The sequence below is a fragment of the Theropithecus gelada genome, chromosome 10, assembly GCF_003255815.1.
Source record: "Theropithecus gelada isolate Dixy chromosome 10, Tgel_1.0, whole genome shotgun sequence".
Classification (NCBI taxonomy): domain Eukaryota; kingdom Metazoa; phylum Chordata; class Mammalia; order Primates; family Cercopithecidae; genus Theropithecus; species Theropithecus gelada.
This window is the reverse complement of record NC_037678.1, coordinates 12,675,000-12,699,551: the sequence shown is the minus strand read 5'-3', so window position 1 is coordinate 12,699,551 and position 24,552 is coordinate 12,675,000. Positions and strand designations below refer to the sequence as shown.

Sequence of the window (24,552 nt, the reverse complement as noted above, 5' to 3'; positions counted from 1 at the left end):
AATCCTGCTCAAAAAAAAAAAAAAAAAAAAAAAAAAAAAAAAAAAAAAAAAATACAAAAAAATTAGCCGGGCATGGTGACGAGTACCTGTAATCCCAGCTACTCAGGAGGCTGAGACAGGAGAATTGCTTGAAACCGGGAGGCGGAGGTTGCAGTGAGCTGAGATTGTACCACTGCTCTCTAGCCTGGGCGATAAAGTGAGACTCTGTCTCAAAAAAAAAAAAAAAAAACAACAACAACAACAACAGGTGTGAACCACCATGCCCAGCCATGAGGTGTAGTTTATACAATAAAGTGTACCAGTTATCAGTGTACAGTTGATGAGATTTGACAAATGTGTACAGTGCCACAATCAAGATAAAGAACATTTCAATCACTTTGAATTATAATAAATAGTAATATATTGCCCCACCAATAGGCTGTATCAAATTATGCTACTACCAGCGGTGTTTGAGAGCAACTGTTGGTTTTTCTGTTTGTTTGTTTAAGAGATGGGGGTCCTGGCCGGGCGCGGTGGCTCAAGCCTGTAATCCCAGCACTTTGGGAGGCCGAGGCGGGTGGATCACGAGGTCAGGAGATCGAGACCATCCTGGCTAACATGGTGAAACCCCGTCTCTACTAAAAATACAAAAAACTAGCCGGGCGTGGTGGCGGGCGCCTGTAGTCCCAGCTACTCGGAGGCTGAGGCAGGAGAATGGCGTGAACCTGAGAGGCGGAGCTTGCAGTGAGCCGAGATCGCGCCACTGCACTCCAGCCTGGGTGACACAGCGCGAGACTCTGTCTCAAAAAAAAAAAAAAAAAAAAGAGATGGGGGTCTTGCCTTTATGGTCCAGGGTGGAGTGCAGTGGTGTGATCACAGCTCATTGCAGCCTTGACCTCCTGGGATCAAGCAGTCCTCCCACCTTAGCCTCCTGAGTAGCTGTGACTACAGGTGCACCCAGCTGATTTTTAATTTGTTGCAGAGATGGGATCTTGAACTCCTGGGATCAAGCAGTTCTCCCTCTTCAGCCTCCAAAAGTGCTGGGGTTATAGACATGAGCCACCACACCTAGCCAAGAGCAACTGTTTTCTATACTGGATATTATCAGTCTGTCTAATTTTTGTCAGTTCAGTGGGAAAGAAATGATAATTCATACTTTTCTGGCCCGGCACAGTGGCTCATGCCTGTAATCCCAGCACTCTAGGAGGCCGAGGTGGCAGATCACTTGAGGCCAGGAGTTCGAGACCATCCTGACCAACATGGTGAATCCCCGTCTCTACTAAAAATACAAAAATTAGCTGGATGTGATGGCGCATGCCTGTACTCCCAGCTCTCCAGGGGCTGAGGGGCGAGAATCACTTGAACCTGAGAGGCGGAGGTTGCAATGAGCCAATATCATACCACTGCACTCCACCCTGGGCAATAGAGTGAGACCCCTTCTCAAAAATGAAAAAAAAAATCGGCCAAGGCGGGCGGATCACGAGGTCAAGAGATAGAGACCATCCTAGCTAACACAATGAAACCCCATCTCTACTAAAAATACAAAAAAAAATTAGCCAGGCATGGTGGTGGGCGCCTGTAGTCCCAGCTACTCGGGAGGCTGAGGCAGGAGAATGGCATGAACCCAGGAGGCGGAGCTTGCGGTGAACCGAGATCATGCCACTGCATTCTAGACTGGTTGACAGAGCAAGACTCCGTCTCAAAAAAAAAAAAAAAATCATACTTTTCTGATTTCTCACGTTAATCATCAATTTTGTTTTCTTTGAAGTAATCATCACTGTTTTCTATTTGATTACTTTTTTTATTGCATTATGAGAATTCTTTGTGGGATTTTTTTTTTTTTTTTGAGACAGAGTCTTTTTCACCCAGGCTGGAGTGCAGTGGCACGATCTCTGCTCACTGCAATTTCCACCTCCTGTGTTCAAGCGATTTTCCTGCCTCAGTCTCCCGAGTAGCTGGATTATAGGTGTGTACCACCATGCCCTGCTAATTTTTTTTTTTTTTTTTTTGTATTTTTTGTAGAGATGGAGTTTCACCATGTTGGCCAGGCTGGTTTTGAACTCCTGACCTCAAGTGATCTGCCCATGTCGGCCTCCCAAAGTGCTTGGATCACAGGTGTAAGCGCCACCACACCCAGCCTGAGAATTCTTTATATACTCTGGATATTCTTTTTTTTTTTTTTTTCTCCTGAGACAGAGTCTTGCTCTGTCACCCAGGCTGGAGTGCAGTGGCACGATCTCAGCTCACTGCAACCTCCGCCTCCCAGGGTCAAGCGATTCTCCTGCCTCAGCCTCCTGAGTAGCTGGGATTACAGGCACGTGCCACCATGCCTGGCTATTTTTGTTGTTGTGTTTTGTGGGGGTTTTTTTTGTTTTTTTGTTTTTTTTTTTTTTTTTAGACGTAAGTTTGCTCTTGTTGCCCAGGCTGCAGTACAATGGTGCGATCTCGGCTCACCACAACCTCCACCTCTGAGATTCAAGCGATTCACCTGCCTCAGCCTCCCGAGTAGCTGGGATTACAGGCATGTATCACCACACCTGGCTAATTTTGTATTTTTAGTACAGATGGGGTTTCTCCATGTTGGTCAGGCTGGGGTCGAACTCCGGACCTCAGGTAATCCGCCTGCATCAGCCTCCCAAAGTGCTGGGATTACAGGCGTGAGCCCCCGCACCCAGCCTATTTTTGTATTTTTAGTAGAGACGGGGTTTCACCAAGTTGGCCAAGCTGGTCTCAAACTCTTGATCTCGTGATCCGTCCACCTCAGCTTCTCAAAGTGCTGGGGTTATAGGCGTGAGCCACTGTGCTTGGCATATTCTTTGTTTTTGTATTATAAGATTAGCAATTTTTTGTCCCACACTCTAGAATAAGATAATTTTTTGTGTTTTGAGACAGAGTTTTACTCTGTCACCCACACTGGAATGCAGTGGCACAACCTCACCTCATTGCACCCTCTGCCTCCTGGGCTCAGGCAATGTCCCCACCTCAGCCTCCTTAGTAGTGGAGACTACAGGCGCCTGCCACCATTCCTGGCTAATTCATTTGTTTGTTTTTTTTTTTTTTTTTTGAGACGGAGTCTCGCTCTGTGGCCCAGGCTGGAATGCAGGGGCCGGATCTCAGCTCACTGCAAGCTCCGCCTCCCGGGTTCACGCCATTCTCCTGCCTCAGCCTCCTGAGTAGCTGAGACTACAGGCGCCCGCCACCTCGCCCGGCTAGCTTTTTGTATTTTTTAGTAGAAACGGGGTTTCACTCTGTTAGCCAGGATGGTCTCGATCTCATGACCTCGTGATCCGCCCGTCTCGGCCTCCCAAAGTGCTGGGATTACAGGCTTGAGCCACCGCGCCTGGCCTCATTTGTATTTTTTATAGCTTTGGGGTTTTGCCATGTTTCGCAGGCTGGTCTTGAGCTCCTGTACTCAAGTGATCTGCCTACCTCAGCTTCCCAAAGTGCTAGGATTACAGGGGTGAGCCACTGATCCCTGCTGGAATAGTTGAAGAACAGTCTTAGAGCTTCTAAGACCTAGGTTTTAGGTCTCTGATTTCCAAACCTGATGCACACCAGATTCAACCAGAGAACTTAAAAAAATTGAGTAGGCAGGTCTGTTGTGTTCCATCTATGTGACTGATGGAGCCAGGCCAGCAGTGCTTCCAGGTTCTACTTCTGTCCCAAACGGATTCCTGTGGCCTGTCTTCTCTGTGTTCCTTGTTCTTGGGCCAGATGACTCTGGTTGAGAGTGGTAGAGAGGACATAGTCTGGGAACTGATGGTCAACTGTGGTAGGGAAGGCTCACACGTGCAGATACCTACTACCACATCACCGCTCATAACCCAGGCCGTGCCACGGTCTAGCTGCATCTGAATAGATGGTACAAGAGCCCCTGGGGTGTTTCTGGTGACCAGCTCTACTGCATTGTGAGGCGCAGAGATAGGAAGTGACTTCAGGTTGTGTTTGACTCCAGATTGGATGTTTTTACCACAGACTACCTCTAATCCTAGAGATTTTTACTTCACTGTGTAGTAACATTCAGTAATGAACAAAATTCACAAGTTAGTCAAAGATGGCTTTGAAAAACAGTGTACAGAATGGTTTAGAATGAGAAGTGGACGTCTCAATCACCTCACCCCGTCCAGAGCCAGAGCATTGCCTCGTTTTCAGCATTGTGCACATGGACGATCATTTTGGGCTTTATACCACTACTGCATATTTCCTTTCTTCCTCAACAGTTTCAGTCATTCAGTCAGTACCGCTGTAAGACTGCCAAGAAGTCAGAGGAGGAGATTGACTTTCTTCGTTCCAATCCCAAAATCTGGAATGTTCACAGTGTCCTCAATGTCCTTCATTCCCTGGTAGACAAATCCAACATCAACCGACAGTTGGAGGTATACACAAGCGGAGGTGAGTGCAGCAGGCCAACAGCTGCAGCCTGTGAATTTCCAGCTGCTTGCCGTCTGTTCTAAATGAATAGAATCTTGCAAGTAAAGCAGATGAGTCACCATGTCTTAGATGGTGGTCTGTTGACTCTTTGTAGGTGCTCGAGTACAAACAGTAGCAGAGTATTCATGCTGGGGGCTCTGGGGCTTGGGAGTCCGTTGGCCAACACACTGAACCAGCATGTTGAGATTTACGTTTGTAAACACTTCTACTGTGTCTCCAGTGCTTTTGTTTAGATAAGCACTTCTCACACGTGTTGGTGTCAGAGCCACTTTACCCTGTTAAAATATTGAGAACCACAAAATGTATCTATACTTTAAAAAATTTTTTTTTTTTTTTAAGTGAAGAGTGGCATTCTTGCTGGTCTCTCTGGCTTCATACAAGTTAGCTGGCTTCTCATTTCTGCTTCTGCATTCAATCTGTTGCAGTGTGTTCTTTTGTTTGAAGCACATGAAGAAAATCTGACCCAGGCACTGTGGCTCACACCTGTAATCCCAGCACTTTGGGAGGCTTAGGCAGAAAGATCGCTTGAGCCCAGGAGCTTGAGATCAGCCTGGGCAATATAGTGAGACTTTGTCTCAAAAAAAGTGTTTAAATTGGCCGAGTATGGTGGGTGGGGTGCCCCTGGAGTCCCAGCTACTTGGGAGACTGAGGTGGGGGGATTGCTTGAGCCCAGGAAGCAAAGGTTGCAGTGAACTGAGATCACACCACTGTACTCTAGCCTGGGCTACAGAGCGAGAGGTTATCTGGGAAAAAAAAAAAAAGAAAGAAAGAAAATCTGGCTTCACGCAGATACAGAAAGGAAGGAGTTTTTTGTTGTTTGTTTTTGAGACAGGGTCTCGCTGTGTCACCCAGTCTGGTCTTGGACTCCTTGGCTCAAGCAATCCTGCCTTGGCCTCCCAAAAGTGCCAGGATTATTGGAGAGGATTTTCTTTGATACTACACCATGTAGTAGTATGTATAGGTTGAATATTCCTGATTTGAAAATTTGAAGTCTGAAATGCTCCGAAATCTGACTTTTTGAGCACCCACATGACACTGTAACTGGAAAATTCTACCCCCAAGCCCATGTGACCAGTTGCAGTCAGAACTTTATTTCACGCACAAAAGTTATTTAAAAGATTATAATAAAATTACTTTCAGTCTGTGTGTATAAGACATATATGAAAAATAATTGAATTTTATGTTCAGATTTGAATCCTATCCTTAAGATACCTCATTAGGGCCAGGTGCCATGACTCACGCCTATAATCCTAGCACTTTGGGAGGCCGAGGCGGGCAGATCACCTGAGGTCAGGAGTTCAAGACCATCCTGGTCAACATGGTAAAACCTCATCTCTACTAAAAATACAAAAAATTAGCCGGGCTTGGTGGTGGGCACCTATAATCCCATCTACTTGGGAGGCTGAGACAGGAGAATCATTTGAACCAGGGAGGCAGAGGTTGCAGTGAGCCGAGATGGCACCACTGCACTCCAGCTTGGGCAACAGAGTGAGACTGCGTCTCAAAAAAAAAAAAAAAGATATATCATTAGATGTATGCGGATATTAAAAGTTGCAAAATCCAGAACCCTTCTGGTCACAAGCATTTATAGAAGTATACTCACCCTGTACTTTGAAATCACCATTGGTAGTTTCATACAGATTAGGTGCACTGAGGAATCTGAAACTGTATTAGTGAATTTTTCTTTTGTTATATTAACGTTATTGGTCACTCCTGTAATTTGAATGAGTTCCTTACATCCATGTGTGACTTTTTTTTCCTGAAACAGAATCTACTCTGTTACTCAGGCAGAGTGCAGTGTCATGATCTCAACTCACTGCAACCTCTGCCTCCGGGTTCAAGCAATTCTCCTGTTTCAGCCTCCCAGGATATAGAAAGGAAGGATTACAGGCACGCACCACCACACCCAGCTGATTTTTGTATTTTTAGTAGAACAGAGTTTGACCATGTTGGCCAGGCTGCTCTTGAACCCCCGAGCTCAAGTGATCTGCCTGCCTCGGCCTCCCAAAGTGCTGGGGTTACAGGCGTGAGTCACTGTGCCTGGCCATGTGTGATTTTTTTTAAAAAAAATTGGTTCACTGAGTTATAAAGATCTTCCAAATGTTAACACATTTTATTACATTTTTTTTAAAAAGTCACATTTGTTACTTTTGCCACTGACATCAGGTAAGCATTTATTCGTCAGCTATAGAGCTTGTAGTGGCAGATACAAGTTTTACAAAATACCATTTTTGCTTAATAGCTTGAATTTTTATTTATTTTGAGATGGGGTCTCACTCTGTCACCCAGGCTGAAGTGCGGTGGCAAAATCATGGCTCACTGCATCCTCGACCTCCTGGGCTCAAGTGATCCTCCTACCTCAACCTCCTGAGTAGCTAGGACCACAGATGTGCACCTACACCTGGCTGTTTTTTTGTTTTTTGTTTTTTTTAATAGAAACATGGTCTCACTTTGTTGGCCAGGCCGATCTTGAACTCATGGGATTTCATGTGTGAGTCACTGTGCCCGACCTTTGAATTGTTTTATTGGTAGCAAACACTGTCAGTTCTTTTCTTTGAGGTGTGACAGATTTACTTCTTTTTTGTGAAAATGTGTGCCCTTCCCCCCTCCCTTTTTTTTTTTTTTGAGGCAGAGTCTTGCTCTGTAGCCCAGGCTTGAGTGCAGTGGCACAATCTCTGCCTACTGCAACCTCCGCATCCTGGGTTCAAGCAATTCTCCTGCCTCAGCCTCCCCAGTAGCTGGGACTACAGGTGCGCACCATCACACCCGGCTAATTTTTGTATTTTTAGTAGAGACGGGGTTCACCATGTTGGGCAGGCTGGGCTTAAACTCCTGACCTGAAGTGATAACGCCCACCTCGGCCTCCCAAAGTGCTGGGATTACAGGCATGAGCTGGGCTCAGCTGTGTATCAGTTGTTCTTTCAAGTAAAAATGATACTCCATGAAAAAAGGATTTTCTTTCTTTTTTTGTGTCTTTTTTTAAGAACAGAGTCTCTCTGTTACCCAGGCCAAAATGCAGTAGCACTTCCATAGATCTGTGTCTCAAAACAAACAAATAACAACAACAAAAACTGATACAAACTCTGGTTATTCAGATATGGTACCTGGGCTCAAGCAAATCCTCCCACCTCAGCCTCCCAAGTAGCTGGGATTACAGGTCCAAGCCACCATGCCTGGCTTAGGACTAGTTCTTTTAGTGCAAATGCATGGCAAGGAACAATACAGTGACTATCGGTACAATTTTGTGTCGCTACCTGATTTATGCTTAAGTTAACAGTAATTCTACCCAACATAGCCTTTGCATCATGTAAAATTCAACTTAGTGGGAAGGGCAAGTAGCATCTTAGTGTTGTTATTAGGAAAATAGCTTTGACCTCATGTGCGTTCTGAAAGGAGGAGTGTTCATGGATGTATTTTACTGATGAGAGGGGCCTTTTCATGTGTTGGGACCAAAAAAAAATAAGCAGACTGAACTGCCACCCTGTAAGCAAATATTGGTAAATTTAAGATTAGCATAAGATTAGTTTTGCTGTTTCTTGGTATTCCTTTGAAGTTATTCCCAATTGAGGGAAGCTTTCAAGGCTGGCAGTAGGTGAGATGCCTACTGAGTAACAATCAGAGGTCAGGTATACATGCCTTTACCTGCCTCCTATCAGAGTATTCACGGTGTCTCTCTTTTTCAGGTGACCCCGAGAGTGTGGCTGGGGAGTATGGGCGGCACTCCCTCTACAAAATGCTTGGTTACTTCAGCCTGGTGGGGCTCCTCCGCCTGCACTCCCTGTTAGGAGATTACTACCAGGCTATCAAGGTGCTGGAGAACATCGAACTGAACAAGAAGGTGATGCCTGTTGCCTCTGGCCCTTCTTGCCAGAGCCAGAATATGTATTTCTAGAGAACCACTCTGATCTCTTAGGACAAATTTCCAGGAGAGGAAAGAGGACTCTTCCCTCAGGCCATTGAAAGTTGAGACTAAAACTGGGCAAACAGCTGTGGTAAAAAGCTGGACCTGGACGATTTTGATAGTTAATGACAGTTTTTTATTCTGTTTTCAAAATGGAGTGATCATGGCAGCTTGCTCTGTCGCCAGGCTGGAGTGCAGTGGCGCATCTCGACTCACTGCAACCTCCTTCTCCTGGGTTCAAGCAATTCCCCTGCCTCAGCCTCCTGAGTAGCTGGGACTACAGGCATGCGCCACCATGCCCAGCTAATTTTTTTTTAAATTTTATTTTAGTAGAGATGGGGTTTCACCGTGTTGGCCAGGATGGTCTCAATCTCCTGACCTCATGATCCACCCACCTTGGCCTCCCGAAGTGCTGGGATTACAGGTGTGAGCCACTGCACCTGTCCCATGGCAGTTCTTTACTCTTCACGTTTTGCTAAAGGATTGAGAAGGCCAGATGCAGTGGCTTACGCCTGTAATCCCAGCACTTTGGGAGGCCGAGGCAAGTGGATCACTCGAGGTCAGGAGTTCGAGGCCAGCCTGGCCAACATGGTGAAACCCTGTCTCTGCTAAAAATACAAAAAAAAAAAAAAAAAAAAGCTAGCTGGGTGTGATGGTGGGCACTTGTAATCCCAGCTACTCAGGAGGTTGAGGTAGGAGAATCACTTGAACCTGGGAGGCAGAGGTTGCAGTGAGCCGAGATCACACCATAGCACTCCAGCCTGGGTGACAGAACAGGATTCCATCCCAGAAAAAAAAAAAGAAGTAAAGATGTAATTCTGAGATGGTATGTTCATTGATACATGGTTAGCTGTTGTGTTCTTCCTAACCACAGAAAAATATTACAGATACTTTTTATTTGGTGTTTGGCTCATGTGTGTGTATGTATTTCTGTCTTCCCTGTCCAAAAGGACTTAATTGAAAAAACAAGGAAAAATAACAAAACTGAGATGTATAGCATTTTGGAGCTGAAAGAGATTTTAGGAATTACCTGATCCAGAACCTTCTTGTTACAGCTAAGAAAATGGATTCCTCAAAACATACAACTTAATTGATGAATAGGAAGATGGGCTCTCAAACTCTGGAACTGCAGAGCTTCCTCTGGATAGTTCAGGGCTCTGCAGGGAAAACTCTTGGTGTTTCTACCTCTGGTTCTATCTAGGATGAATTGAGACTCATGGATGTATGTTCCACCTCCTTCTGCAGAGTATGTATTCCCGCGTGCCAGAGTGCCAGGTCACCACATACTATTATGTCGGGTTTGCATATTTGATGATGCGTCGCTACCAGGATGCCATCCGGGTCTTCGCCAACATCCTCCTCTACATCCAGAGGACCAAGAGCATGTTTCAGAGGACCACATACAAGTATGAGATGGTAAGGGGGACTCTGCCTGCCACCAATGACCTTTCTAATCAGAGGGCTCCTTGGCACCTATGCCAACTGTTCTTGGTAAACACCATCCAAAATATTGCAATTTTAAGCCAGGAGTTCACGGCTGTAGAGCGCTCTATGATGATTGTGCCTACTAGTAGATCACCCAGCTGGAGTGCAGTGACGCAGTCACAGCTCACGTCAGCCTCAACCTCGTGGGATCAGGCGATCATCCTATCTCAGCCTTCCCAATAGCTGGGTCTAAAAGTGCACACAACAGACACAACAGCGGCTCAGCGGCTAATTTTTTTTTTTTGAGACCAAGTCTCTGTCACCCAGGCTGGAGTGCAGTGGTGCGGTCTTAGCTCACTGCAACCTCTGCTTCCTGGGTTCAAGTGATTCTCCAGCCTTAGCCTCCTGAGTAGCTGGGACTACAGACATGTGCCATCGCATCCAGCTGATTTTTGTATTTTTAGTAGAGATGGGGTTTCACCATTTGGCCAGGCTGGTCTCGAACTCCTGACCTCAGGTGATCCATCCACCTTGGCCTCCCAAAGTGTTGGGATTATAGGCGTGAGCCACCACCCCCGGCCAAAATGATGTTTTAATGGCTAGCATACTCTAAGAGTTTCTGTTGTGATGCCTGTTATCTCAGATCATTAACATCTTGATGATAATATCTTTTGTTTCAATTATATCCTCCAGCAGTGCCTACATTTATTTATTCAGCATCAATATGAACATCAGGCCGGGCGCGGTGGCTCAAGCCTGTAATCCCAGCACTTTGGGAGGCCGAGACGGGCGGATCACGAGGTCAGGAGATCAAGACCATCCTGGCTAACACAGTGAAACCCCGTCTCTACTAAAAAATATAAAAAACTAGCCCAGCGAAGTGGCGGGCACCTGTAGTCGCAGCTGCTCGGTAGGCTGAGGCAGGAGCATGGCGTGAACCCGGGAGGCGGAGCTTGCAGTGAGCTGAGATCCGGCCACTGCACTCCAGCCTGGGTGACAGAGCGAGACTCCGTCTCAAAAAAAAAGAAAAATACAAGCATCAGTGTTCACTGGCTTCTGAGTGTTTTAATATAAGGTGTGGATATTGATGGGAAGGAGGATGGGTTCAAAGCATGCATAGAATTGGGAGGAGCTTCCTAGGCAGAGAATAGCATGAGCAAAGTGGTTGAGACTTGAAGGTGTGGTGATGCAGCAGCACAATAAACCGTTTTGGCTGGAGGGCAAATGGGCAGTAGGAATTGGGTTACTGGATTCTGAGAACCTTCATTAACCCAGGTAAAGTATAGTCCCGTGTCATTTGATGCTGCAGATACATTCTGAGAAATGCACCGTTTGGTGATTTTGTTGTGTGAACATCCTAGAGTGTACTTACACAAACCTAGATGGGATAACCTACTACATACCCAGGCTACATGGTATAGCCTATGGCTCCTTGGCTACAAACTTCTGGAACATATTACTGTACTGAATAACATAGGCAGTTGTAACACAAGGTATTTGTGTATCTGAACAGAAAAGATACAGTAAAAATACAGGATTATAATCTTGTAGGATCACCATCCTATATGTGGCCCATGACCCGTTGTTGACTGAAGCGTTGTTGCACAGCACATGACTGTTTAATCTATATTCTGTCGGCGTCAAAGTCGCATCAAAGGTTTTGGGTAACTTGATCCTAACTGGTGTAAAAGGATTGACCTGCTAGTGATGTGTGGGACAAACTGGAGAGACTAAGGCAGAGGTGCCAGTAAGGAATCCAGGAAATGGCTAAGGAGGATCCGGAGCTAGGATGGAAGTTAAGTAGATCTAGAGGGAGGATTGGAAGAGAGGTGGGGTAAATTCAGTGGCTGGTATGAGACAACTGGGTAAGTCAAAGATCTGTGCAGAGAATGGTGAGGCCAGTTGACTGACGGTGGGGACCTCAGGAAGTCCATCTTATTTGACCGGGTACAACTCTCCACCCCATTCCCAGATTAACAAGCAGAATGAGCAGATGCATGCGCTGCTGGCCATTGCCCTCACTATGTACCCCATGCGTATTGATGAGAGCATTCACCTCCAGCTGCGGGAGAAATACGGGGACAAGATGCTGCGCATGCAGAAAGGTGACCCACAAGTCTATGAAGAACTTTTCAGTTACTCCTGCCCCAAGTTCCTGTCGCCTGTAGTGCCCAACTATGATAATGTGCACCCCAACTACCACAAAGAGCCCTTCCTGCAGCAGCTGAAGGTGTTTTCTGATGAAGTGCAGCAGCAGGCCCAGCTTTCCACCATCCGCAGCTTCCTCAAGCTCTACACCACCATGCCTGTGGCCAAGCTGGCTGGCTTCCTGGACCTCACAGAGCAGGAGTTCCGGATCCAGCTTCTTGTCTTCAAACACAAGATGAAGAATCTGGTGTGGACCAGCGGCATCTCAGCCCTGGATGGTGAATTTCAGTCAGCCTCAGAGGTTGACTTCTACATTGATAAGGTATGCTGTCCCCTGGGCTTGGGGTCTTGTATTAAGTGTTCACTATCTTTCATTCACTATTGTGGGCACATGAAAGTATATCGGGGAACAAAATCAGAGATTCCTGCCCTTGTGGTACTGTCACAAGGTGCCAGGCGCGGTGGTTCACGCTAGTAATACTAGTACTTTAGGGGAGGCTGGGGTGGGAGGATCACTATAGCCCAGGAGTTCAAGACCAGCCTGGGCAATGTAGTGAGACCTTGTCTCTGTTTACAAAAAAAAACAAACACGAGATAAACAATAGATGTTTTTTGGGGTTTTTTTGTTTGTTTTGTTTTTGTTTTTGTTTTGAGACAGAATTTCGCTCTTGTTGCCCAGGCTGGAATGTGATGGCACGATCTTGGCTCACCACAACCTCCGCCTCCCAGGTTCAAGCGATTCTCCTTCCCCAGCCTCCTGAGTAGCTTGGGATTAGAGGCATGTGCCACCATGCCCAACTAATTTTGTATTTTTGGTAGAAATGGAGTTTCTCCATGTTGGTCAGGCTGGTGTCAAACTCCTGACCTCAGGTGATCTGCCACCCTTGGCTACCCAAAGTGCTGGGATTACAGGCGTGAGCCACCATGCCCAGCTAACAATAGATGTTATAATTAAACTATGTAATAAGAGGTTGCCAAGCACTGCAGAGTAAAGGGAGGAAGAGGTGGTGGGAGGCACAGGTTGCAGTGTTAAATATGGTGTTCAGACAGGCTTTGTTGAGAAAGTGAAGTTTAAGCTAAGCTAAGACTTGAAGGGAGTGGTTTTTGGTTTGTTTATTTTTTGACAGTCTTAGTCTGTTGCCCAGGCTTGAGTGCAGTGATGCAGTCTCGGCTTACTGCAACCTCTGCCTCCCAGATTCAAGCAATTCTCCTGCCTCAGCCTCCTGAGTAGCTGGGATTATAAGAGGCTGCCATCACACATGGCTAATTTTTGTATTTTTAGTAGAGACAGGGTTTTGTCATGTTGGCCAGGCTAGTCTCAAGCTCCTGACCTCAAGCAATCCACCCGGTGGAGGATTCTTACTAGCTCACCAAAGGCCGTACACGGTGGCTCTTGCCTGTAATCCCAGCACTTTGGGAGGCCGAGGTGGACGGATCATGAGGTCAAGAGATCAAGACCATCCTAGCCAACATGGTGAAACCCCATCTCTACTAAAAATAAATTAGCTGGGCATGGTGGTACATGCTTGTAGTCCCAGCTACCTGGGAGGCTGAGGCAGGAGAATCACTTGAACCGGGAGGCAGAGGTTGCAGTGAGCTGAGATCGCGCCACTGCACTCTAGCCTGGCAACAGTGCGAGACTCTGTCTCAAGAAAAAAAAATGCTCCCCAGATACCTGGAGGAAGAGCCTTCCAGGCAAAGGAATAGTTAGAGCAAAGGCCCCGAAGAGGAGTGAGGCCAATAAGTTTAAGGGACAGCTGCGGTATGCCCGAGTGGCCTGAGAAAGGAGGCTATGAAAGGGGGATGGTGCTTTGTAGACTGTTGGAGTACTTTACAAGTGGGAAGCCATTGTCCTGCTGCCTTTTTAATTTTTTTATTTTTAGTTAGCAATAATCACACCTCACATAACCTTCATTGGCCATACTGCCACTACACAAAGCTTTTTTTTTTTTGAGACAGAGTCTCATTCTGTCGCCCAGGCTGGAGTGCAGTGGCACGATCTTGGCTCACTGCAACCTCCGCCTCCCGAGTTCATGCGATTCTCCTGCCTCAGCCTCCTGAGTAGCTGGGATTACAGACGCACACTACCGCACCCAGCTAATTTTTTGTGTATTGTTAATAGAGACAGGGTTTCACTATGTTGACCAGACTGATCTCGAACTCCTGACCTCGTGATCTGCCCGCCTCGGCCTCCCAAAGTGCTGGGATTACAGGCATGAGCCACCGTGTCTGGCCTTTTTAAAAAATTTTATTTATTTATTTGTTTTTGAGACGTCTCGCTGTGTCGCCCAGGCTGGAGTGCAGTGGTGCAATCTCAGCTCACTGCAACCTCCACCTCCCAGGTTCATGCCGTTCTCCTACCTCAGCCTCCTGAGTAACTGGGACTACAGGCACCCACCACCACGCCCGGGTAATTTTTTGCATTTTTTAGTAGAGACGGGGTTTCACCGTGTTAGCCAGGATGGTCTGAATCTCCTGACCTCGTTGATCCGCCCATCTCAGCCTACCAAAGTGCTGAGATTACAGACGTGAGCCACTGCATCCGGCCTCTCTTTTTTTTTTTTTAAGACAAGGTCTCACTCTAGTTGCCCAGGCTGTAGTGCAGTGGTGCAATCTCAGCTCACTGCAGCCTCAACTTCCTGGGCTCAGGTGATTGTCCTACCTCATCCTCCCAAGTAGCTGGGATTACAGGCGCACATCACCACGACTGGCTAATTTTTTGTATTTTTAGTAGAGATGGGATTTCGCCATGTTGCCCAGTCTGGTCTCGAACTCTGATATGCACCATTGTTCCCAGCTGATTTTAAGTTTTTACTTTATAGAAACAGCGTCTCACTTTGTTGCCCAGGCTAGTTTCAAGTGATCCTCCTACCTTGGCCTCCCAAAACGCAGGGATTACAGATGTGAGCCACTGCGCCTGTCCTGTCCTGATGTCTAACACCTTGGGTTAGTGCTGCCTGTTTGTGAACTTTATATAATGGAATTACATAGTATGTACTCTTTAAGTCTGGCTCCTTTTGCCCAACATTATAATTGAGTGAGTCACCGTCCATTGTGTGTAGCAGTGATTCCTTCGTATTTGTTGTTCTGATAGTCCAGCATCTACTGTTGTTATTGTACTGCAGTTTATCCATTCTCCTGTTGATTAACATTTGGATGGTTTGTATATTACAAAAAATACAAGAAAGATTTTTACAGAGTGACTAGTAATACATTTGTGTATGCCTGTGTATGCATCAAGTTCTTTCCAGAAGGATAAACAAGCAACATAGCAGTAGCTTCCTCTCAGGAGGGGAGGCGGGTTGAAGAACGGTGTTAGTTTTCACTGGTACTTTTAAGTTCAAGCTGGACATTTTAATGTCTTTTTTTTTTTTTTTTTTTTTTTTTTTTTTTTTTTTTTTTTTTTTTTTGAGACGGAGTCTCGCTCTGTCACCCAGGCTGGAGTGCAGTGGCCGGATCTCAGCTCACTGCAAGCTCCGCCTCCCGGGTTCACGCCATTCTCCTGCCTCAGCCTCCCGAGTAGCTGGGACTACAGGCGCCGCCACCTCGCCCGGCTAGTTTTTTGTATTTTTTAGTAGAGACGGGGTTTCACCGTGTTAGCCAGGATGGTCTCGATCTCCTGACCTCGTGATCCGCCCGTCTCGGCCTCCCAAAGTGCTGGGATTACAGGCTTGAGCCACCGCGCCCGGCCTTAATGTCTGATAAGATTTTCGTTTTTATTTATTTATTTAGAGACAGTCTCATTGTATCAACCCAGGCTGGAGTGCAGTGATGTGATCTTGGCTCACTGCAGCCTCCGCCTCCTGGGTTCAAGCAATCCTCCTGATTAGCTAGGACTACAGGCGCTGATGAGGTTTTTAAAATAATTGTTTTCCTTTTTTTTTTTTTTTTTTAGACTGAGTCTTGCTCTTGTTGCCCAGGCTGGAGTACACAATCTCGGCTTACCAGAATTTCAGAATCTCTGCCTCCCGGGTTCAAGTGGTTCTCCTGACTTAGCCTCCTAAGTACCTGGGATCTGCGGGGATGCGCCACCATACCCAGCTAATTTTGTATTTTTAATGGAGACAGGGTTTCTCCATCTTGGTCAGGCTGGTCTCGAACCCCCGCCCTCAGGTGATCCACCTGCCTCGGCCTCCCAAAGTGCTGGGATTACAGGCATGAATGTCCGTAGGGCAGAGGGGCTTCTGTGCTTTGCTTAGAATGGTTTCTTTTTTCCCAAAATGTTCTGTTACTATCTTGTCAGCTCTTTGATGGTGTAAGGAATTTTTTCTAATATCCTGCATTTTTAGTTGTTTTTGTTTTTGAAAGCATTTTGGGCCAGGTACAGTGTCTCATAGCTATAATCCCAATACTCTGGAAGGACGAGGCAGGAGAATTGCTTGAGCCCAGGAGTTCAAGACCAGCCTGGGCAACATACCGAGACCCCATCTCTACTTTTTAAAAAGAGAAAAAGCATGCCGGGCACAATGTCTCACGCCTGTAATCCTAGCGCTTTGGGAGGCTAAGGTGGGTGGATCACCTGAGGTCAGGAGTTCAAGACCAGGCTGGTCAACATGGAGAAACCCTGTCTCTACTAAAAATATAAAAATTAGCCAGGCATGGTGGTACATGCCTGTAATCCCAGCAACTTGGGAGGCTGAGACAGGAGAATCACTTGAGCCCAGGAGACGGAGGTTACAGTGAGCTGAGATCAAGCCACTAGCATTCCCGCCTTCATGATGGAGACAAGACTGCATCTTGAAAAAAAAGAGAAAAAGCATTTTGGTCTAAATGTATTGTTGGAAATAACACTTTCTGAGCAGTTATTAAGAATACATAATTTTGACCGAGTGCAGTGGTTCACGCCTGTAATCCCAGCAATTTGGGAGGCTGAGGCGGGCGGATCACCTGAGGTCGGAAGTTTGAGACCAGCCTGACCAACATGGAGAAATCCCAGCTCTACTATAAATACAAAAAAATTAGTTGGGCGCGGTGGCACATGCCTGTAATCTCAGCTACTAGGGAGGCTGAGGCAAGAGAATCACTTGAACCCGGGAGGCGGAGGTTGTGGTGTGCTCAGATCGTGCCATTGCACTCCAGCCTGGGCAACAAGAGCAAAACTCCATCTCAAAAAAAACAAAAACATGATTTTAGGCTGAGTGTGGTGGCTCACACCTGTAATCAATCCTATCACTTTGGGAGGCCAAGGCGGGTAGATCACCAGAGGTCAGGAGTTCAAGACCTGCCTGTGCAACATGGTGAAACCCCGTCTCTTCTAAAAATTAAAAAAAAAAAAATTAGCGGCCGGGCGCGGTGGCTCAAGCCTGTAATCCCAGCACTTTGGGAGGCCGAGACGGGCGGATCACTAGGTCAGCAGATCGAGACCATCCTGGCTAACACAGTGAAACCCTGTTTCTACTAAAAAATACAAAAAACTAGCCGGGCGAGGTGGCGGGCGCCTGTAGTCCCAGCTACTCGGGAGGCTGAGGCAGGAGAATGGCTAAACCCGGGAGGCGGAGCTTGCAGTGAGCTGAGATCCGGCCACTGCACTCCAGCCTGGGCGACAGAGCGACACTCCGTCTCAAAAAAAAAAAAAAAAAATTAGCCAGGCATGGTGGTGCACACCTGTAATCTCAGCTGCTCAGGAGGCGGAGACACAAGAATCGCCTGAACCCGGGAAGCAGAAGCTGCAGTGAGCTGAGATTGTGCCACTGCACTCCAGCCTGGGCAACACAGTGAGACTCTGTCTCAAGAAAAGAAAAAAACATAATTTTGATATATAATTTGCATGATAAGCTGGGCGTGGTGGTTCACACTTGAATCCCAGCACTTTGGGAGGCCTAGGTAGGCGGAACACAAGGTCAGAAGATCAAGACCATCGTGGCCAACATGGTGAACCCTGTCTCTACTAAAAATACAAAAATTAGCCGGGTGTGGTGGCGAGTGCCTGTAGTCCCAGCTACTCGGGAGGCTGAGGCAAGAGAATCGCTTGAACCTAGGAGGCAGAGTTTGCAGTAAGCCGAGATCACGCCACTGCACTCAAGCCTGGGCAACAGAACGAGACTCCACCTCAAAAAAAAAAAAAAAAAAAAAAGGCCGGGCGTGGTGGCTCACACCTGTAATCCCAACACTGAGAGGCCAAGGTGGGCAGATCACCTGAGGTCGGGAGATCAAGACCAGTCTGACTAACATGAAGAAACCCTGTCTCTACTAAAAATACAAAATTAGCCGGACGTGGCAGCGCATGCCTGTAATCCCAGCTACTCGGGAGGCTGAGGCAGGAGAATTGCTTGAACCTGGGAGGTGGAGGTTGCAGTGAGCGAAGATCGTGCCATTGCACTCCAGCCTGGGCAACAAGAGTGAAACTCCGTCTCAAAAAAAAAAAATTTTTTTTTTTGCATGATCCCAGCACTTTGCGAGGCTGAGGCGGGTGGATCATGAGGTCAGGAGATTGAGACCATCTTGGCTAACACGGGGAAGCCCCATCTGTACTAAAAGTACAAAAAATTAGCTGGGCATGGTGGTGGGTGCCTGTGGTCCCAGCTATTCGGAAGGCTGAGGCAGGAGGATGGTGGGAACCCAGGAGGCAGAACTTGCAGTGAGCAGAGATCACTCCACTGCACTCCAGCCTGGGCGACAGAGCGAGACTCCGTCTCAGAAAAAAAAAAAAAAAAAAATTGCAGGATATAAACTTCACCACTTTAAAGTGTGCAGTTCAGCCAGGTGTGATGCTTTACACATATAATCCCAGCACTTTGGGAGGCAAAGGCCACAGATCACTTTAGACCAGGAGTTCAAGACCAGCCTGGCCAACATGGTGAAACCCCATCTGTACTAAAAATACACAAATTAACTGAGTGTAGTAGTGCATGCCTGTAATCCCAGCTACTTGGGAGGCTGAGGCACAAGAATTGCTTTAGCCTAGGAGGTGGAGGTTGCAGTGAGCCAAGACCACGCCACTGCACTCCAGCCTAGGTGACAGAGTGAGACCCTGTCTCCATAAATAAATTGAATGGGCCAGGCGCGGTAGCTCACACCTGTAATCCCAGCACTTTGGGAGGCCGAGGCTGGTGGATCACGAGGTCAGGAGATCGAGACCATCCTGGTTAACACGGTGAAACCCCATCTCTACTAAAAATACAAAAAATGAGCTGGGTGTAGTGGCGGGCACCTGTAGTCCCAGCTACTCAGGAGGCTGAGGGAGGAGAATGTAGTGAGCCGAGATTGCGCCACTGCACTCCAGCCTGGGCGCCAGAGCGAGACTCAATCTCAAAAAAATAATAAATAAATTGAATGAATGAACGAATGAGCAATTCAGTGGTTATTAGTATGTTCACAGTGTTTTGCAACCATCTCCACTGTCTAATTCCAAAACATTTCTGTCCCCACAAGAAGAAGCTCCCTACCCACTAGCAGTCACTTGCAGTTCCCCAGTTCCCCCTTTCTGCCATCCCCTGGCAAACCACTAATCTGCTTTTGGTCTCTCTGCATTTGACATTTCAGATAAGTGGAATCATGTAATATATGGGCTTTTGTGTTTGGGTTCTTTCACTGAACATGTCTTCAAGTTTCATCCGTGTTATAGCATGTGTCAGTACATTCCTTTTATAGCTGAATAATATCCCATGTATTAAGGTACTGCATTTTGTTTATCCATTTGTTAGTTGTTGGACATTTGGGATTTTGGGGGTTTTTTGTTCCTTTTTTCACTTTTTGGTTTAGGAATAGTGCTGCTGTGAATATTCATTTAGAAGTTATTATGTGCACATATGTTTTTAATTTTCAGATATATATCTAGTTGTGGAATTTCTAGGTCAGTTTGGGTAGTCTGTTTTTGCAAGTTCATCTTGCTTTAAAATAAATACTCTCATTTCATTTTTATGACTTCTGGAAGATTTGGTTTTTGGCATAAGTTAGCTACCCCGATACAAACAGTTTTGCCAAAAGTAATAACACGTCAATAGTGGAAGTTTTCCAATACTGTTATAAATCATGCTTTTATAAATCAAAGAAAACTCAGCCAGGCTTGGTAGCGTGTACTTGTAGTCCCAGCTATGGGAGGGAGTCTCTTATAGCCCCTGCCTTAGAAGGCTGAGGCAGGAGGATGACTTGAGCCCAGGCGTTTGAGGCTACAGTGAACTACGATCTAGCCACTGCGTTCCAGCCTGGGTAACAAAGTGAGACCCTGTCTCTAAAAATAAATAAATACGTAAATAAAGAAAACTCTCCCTTGCCAGAATCATGTCAAGCCTGTTTTTTTTTCTCCTTTTTTTTTTTTATTTGGAGATAGCATCTTACTCCTCCAGTTGTCCAGGCTGGGGTGCAGTGGCAAAAATCACAGCTCACTGCAGCTTCAACTCCTGGGAGCTCAGGTGATCTTCCTACCTCAGCCTCCCAAGTAGCTGGGACTACAGGAGTGCACCACCACATCTGGCTAATTTTTGTATTTTTTGTAGAGATGGAGTTTTACCATGTTGCCCAGCCTGGTCTCAAATGCAAACTCCTTGGGTTCAGGTTGTCTGCCCACCTCTGCCTCCCAAAGTGCTGGGATTACAGGCGTGAACCACCATGCCTGGCCTAGTTTTTTCTCAATACCTGACATATATACATTCTTTGGCAATTATAGTAGCCTCCTGCATCCTTCTGTCACCTCTTAATTACCAGCCTAGCTATTCTCAACTAATCTGGGTGGTTTAACAAAACATTTATCCTAAGAATTGGCCATTTGGTTATTATTTAGTGCATGTTTTATTGTTATTCCTCTGGTGCTGGTTCAGGTTCGTCTTTGGCAAAGTGCTTCTTTTTTTCCCCCTTTTTAACTCTTCTTTCTTAACTTGAAAGAAATCCTATCAGAGATTTAGAATGTTCTTAGGTCTTAACCTAGAGGATGTAGAAACTTTTAAAGTAAAACGGTGTTCAAAATATTTTCAGCTAAAAACAAAATTTGAAGATTGGACGAATTTGCAATTTTATCAACAGTGTAGGCGCGGGAACTTTTTTTTGAAATGGAGTCTCTGTTGCCAAGGCTGGAGTGCAATAACACAATCTTGGCTCACTGCAGCCTCTGCCTCCCGGGTTCAGGTGATTCTCCTGCCTCAGCCTGCCACGTAGCTGGGATTACAGGTGCCCATCACTATGCCCAGCTAATTTTTGTATTTTTAGTGGAGATGGGGTTTCACCATGTTGGTCAGGCTGGTCTCGAGCTCCCAGCCTCCCAAAGCACTGGGATTACAGGCGTGAGTCACCGTGCCCGGCCAGCATAAACATCTTTATTCCCCAAATAAAAAAGACTAGGCCGGGCGTAGTGGCTCACACCTGTAATCCCAGTACTTTGGGAGGCCGAGGCGGGTGGATCACAAAGTCGGGGGATTGAGACCATCCTGGCTAACATGGTGAAACCCTGTCTGTACTAAAAATGCAAAAAATTAGCTGGGCATGGTGGCGGGCGCCTGTAGTCCCAGCTACTTGGTACTCAGGAGGCTGAGGCAGGAGAATGGTGTGAACCCAGGAGGCGGAGCTTGCAGTGAGCTGAGATCGCACCACTGCACTCCAGCCTGGGCGACAGAGTGAGACTGTCTCAAAAAAAATAAAAGACAAAAATAAAAGTCTAGAAAATAAAAGTACAAATGAATTGATTAAAAAATATATATAAACTTGACCGGGCGCGGTGGCTCACGCCTGTAATCCCAGCACTTTGGGAAGCTAAGGCGAGTGGTTCACCTGAGGTCAGGAGTCGAGACCAGCCTGACCAACATGGTGAAACCTCATCTCTACTAAAAATACAAAAATTAGCCAGACAAGATGGCGGGCACCTCTAATCCCAGTTACTCGGGAAGCTGAGGCAGGAGAATTGCTTGAACCCTGTAGGCAGAGGTTGCAGTGAGCTGAGATCGTGCCATTGAACTTCCAGCCTGGGCGACAAAAGCAAAACTCCGTCTCAAAAAAAAAAAAGGGGGGGAAGAAAGAACTCTCTAGAGAGAGTGACTTACTGTTAACTGGTGGTGTTTTTCCAGTGGTCTTTTCCCCACCTTTACATCTAACACTATCATTTGTCACTTGAAAGTCCATGGTGGCTCCTGGGTTAGATGGCCCTGCTCCTCCACCTGACTCCTCCTCTTCCCTGACTCTGCTTTCCTCCACAGGACATGATCCACATCGCGGACACCAAGGTCGCCAGGCGTTATGGGGATTTCTTCATCCGTCAGATCCACAAATTTGAGGAGGTGAGAGATCTGAGAGAATAGGGGTTTTTGTTGGCTCAAGACAGGGCTTAGGAACTGAATCGAGAGTTTACATTTTTTTTGTTTTTTTGAGACAGAGCTTTGTCGCCCAGGCTGGAGTGCAGTGGTGCGATCTCAAGCTCCACCTCCTGAGTTCACACTATTTTCCTGCTTCACCCTCCCAAGTACCGAGTAGCTGGGAGTACAGGCAACCGCCACCATGCCCAGCTAATTTTTTGCATTTTTAGTAGAGACTGGGTTTCACCGTGTTAGCCAGGATGGTCTCACTCCCCTGACCCTGTGATCCACCCGCCTTGGCCTCCCAAAGTGCTGGGATTACAGGCGTGAGCCACCACGCCCAGCCAAGAGTTAACATTTTTTAAATTTTTATTTATTTATTTTGAGACGGAGTCTTATACTGTCATGTGATCTTGGCTCACTGCAACCTCTGCCTCCCAGGTTCAAGCGAGTCTCCCGCCTCAGCCTCCCACCTCAGCCTCCCACCTCAGCCTCCCACCTCAGCCTCCCACCTCAGCCTCCCACCTCAGCCTCCCGCATAGCTGGAATTACAGGCGTGTGCCACCACACCCAGCTAATTTTTGTATTTTTGGTAGAGACGAGGTTTCACCATGTTGGCCAGGCTGGTCTCTAGCTCCTGGCCTCAAGTGATCCAGCCTGCCTTAGCTTCCCAAAGTGTTGGGATTACAGGCGTTAGCCACCATGCCCGGCCTTTTAAAATTTTTCATTTCTGTTATTAAGAAAGCCTACTGCCCTCTAGCCTGGGCAACAGAGCAAGACCCCGTCTCAAGAGAAAAGAAAGAAAGAAAAAGAGACCGGGCGCAGTGGCTCATGCCTGTAATCCCAGCACTTTGGGAGGCCAAACTTGAGATTAGGAGTTTAAGACCAGCCTGGCCACATGGTGAAACCTCGTGTCTACTAAAAATAAAAAATTAACTGGGTGTGGTGATGCACGCCTGTAATCCCATCTATGCAGAAGGCTGAGGCGGGAGAATCACTCGAACCTGGGAGGTGGAGGCTGCAGTGAGCAGAGATCGTGCCACTGCAAAAGAAAGCCTGAGGTTGGCCCTTTAAATTTTCAAGCTAGACTGGCTGGCTGCTTGGGGTTTGGGGAGTGGGGTTGGGCCTGTAGGAATTGCTGCATCAGCTTTCTCCAGAGCATCTCTTTCCAAGATCTCCCTCTGCGGGTGGCCAGCGCTCCTCTCCCTCCCTGGTATTTCCTAATATGGGTGGATTCACTGCCTGCTCTTGCCCATCCCTCCCCATTTGGCATTGTTTTCCAACTTAGACAGGTCTGGCTAGTTCCTGCAGGCTGGAGGACAGGAAACTCTGTTTTGACATACTTGGTGCATTCCTTGTCTTGCCCTAGGAGAGGTCTTATGGGTCAGGTCAAACACTGTAAGGGTGTGGGTCTCTCTTTATGGCCATTGCTGGGGCTACTGTGTCCTGGTGCTTTGAGTTCTCCAGCAGAGGTCAGGCTCTTCCTGCAGGATCCTAACAGCCCTGCTGCTTTTTACTTTCTGGCTGTTTAGATCACATCTGTCAGGGCGGTGGGCTAGAGCTGTCTTCTAACAAGGATCCTGTTCTTGTGAAAGGAGAAAGCTGCTGATTCTTCCCCTAACTGAACTAGTAACCTTGAAACATCTGGCCACTCTGAATCCTTTTTCTGTCAGATGGATAGAGCAGTGTTGGGTATGGGTTTGTTGAATGTGAAGGGCAGGTAAAAGAACAATCTGCATGAACTGTGCAGGGCCGTATGAATGTCACGGCTTTGCATACTCATAGTGGACACCCACATCAGAGACTTCCTTTCTTGGCTTCAGAGGAGCAGCTGAGAATCTGACCTAGTGATCATACACACTATAGGAAAGGGGTTGGGGAAATCCCTGTGTGTAACTTTGCTTTTCTTTCTCTTCTAGCTTAATCGAACCCTGAAGAAGATGGGACAGAGACCTTGACGACATTCACACACATTATTCAGGAACCTCTTTTGATATATTATAGGCAGGAAGTGTTTTTGCTACCATGAAACCTTTACCTAGATCAGCCATCAGCCTGTCAACTCAGTTAACAAGTTAAGGACCGAAGTGTTTCACGTGGATCTCAGTAAAGGATCTTTGGAGCCAGATTTGTTGACTCATTATTGTAGGAGAGGATTTGTGAGTTATGGCAGTAATACATCATTTCCCATGTGTCCTGATGCTTTCAGGATACAACAGTTGTTAGTGTTTAAATTGAATTATTTTTATTTTATGCTTTTGAGACAGAGTCTCACTCTGTCTCCCAGGCTGGAGTGCAGTAGTGTGATCTCGGCTCGCTGCATCCTCCGCTTCCCAGGTTCAAGCAGTTCTGCCTTAGCCTTCCAAGTAGCTGGGATTGCAGGCATGTGCCACCACACTCAGCTAATTTTTGTATTTTCAGTAGAGATGGGTTTTTTTTTTTTTTTTTTTT

General features: G+C 46.7%; 1 protein-coding gene across 3 annotated transcripts in view; it reads left to right on the top strand.

The window, feature by feature from the left end:
• The window catches only part of EIF3L (eukaryotic translation initiation factor 3 subunit L), a 44,492-nt gene extending 20,263 nt beyond the window's left edge, over positions 1-24,229 (top strand). For all 3 annotated transcript variants that reach the window (XM_025398909.1, XM_025398910.1, XM_025398911.1), the window contains 6 exons: positions 4,200-4,371; positions 8,094-8,248; positions 9,557-9,727; positions 11,709-12,206; positions 22,006-22,086; positions 24,021-24,229. In XM_025398909.1, the coding sequence (XP_025254694.1) occupies positions 4,200-4,371; positions 8,094-8,248; positions 9,557-9,727; positions 11,709-12,206; positions 22,006-22,086; positions 24,021-24,059 (1,116 nt within the window). In that variant the 3' untranslated portion in view covers positions 24,060-24,229. The remainder of the gene's footprint in view (positions 1-4,199; positions 4,372-8,093; positions 8,249-9,556; positions 9,728-11,708; positions 12,207-22,005; positions 22,087-24,020) is intronic.
• The last annotated feature ends 323 nt before the right edge of the window (positions 24,230-24,552 follow it).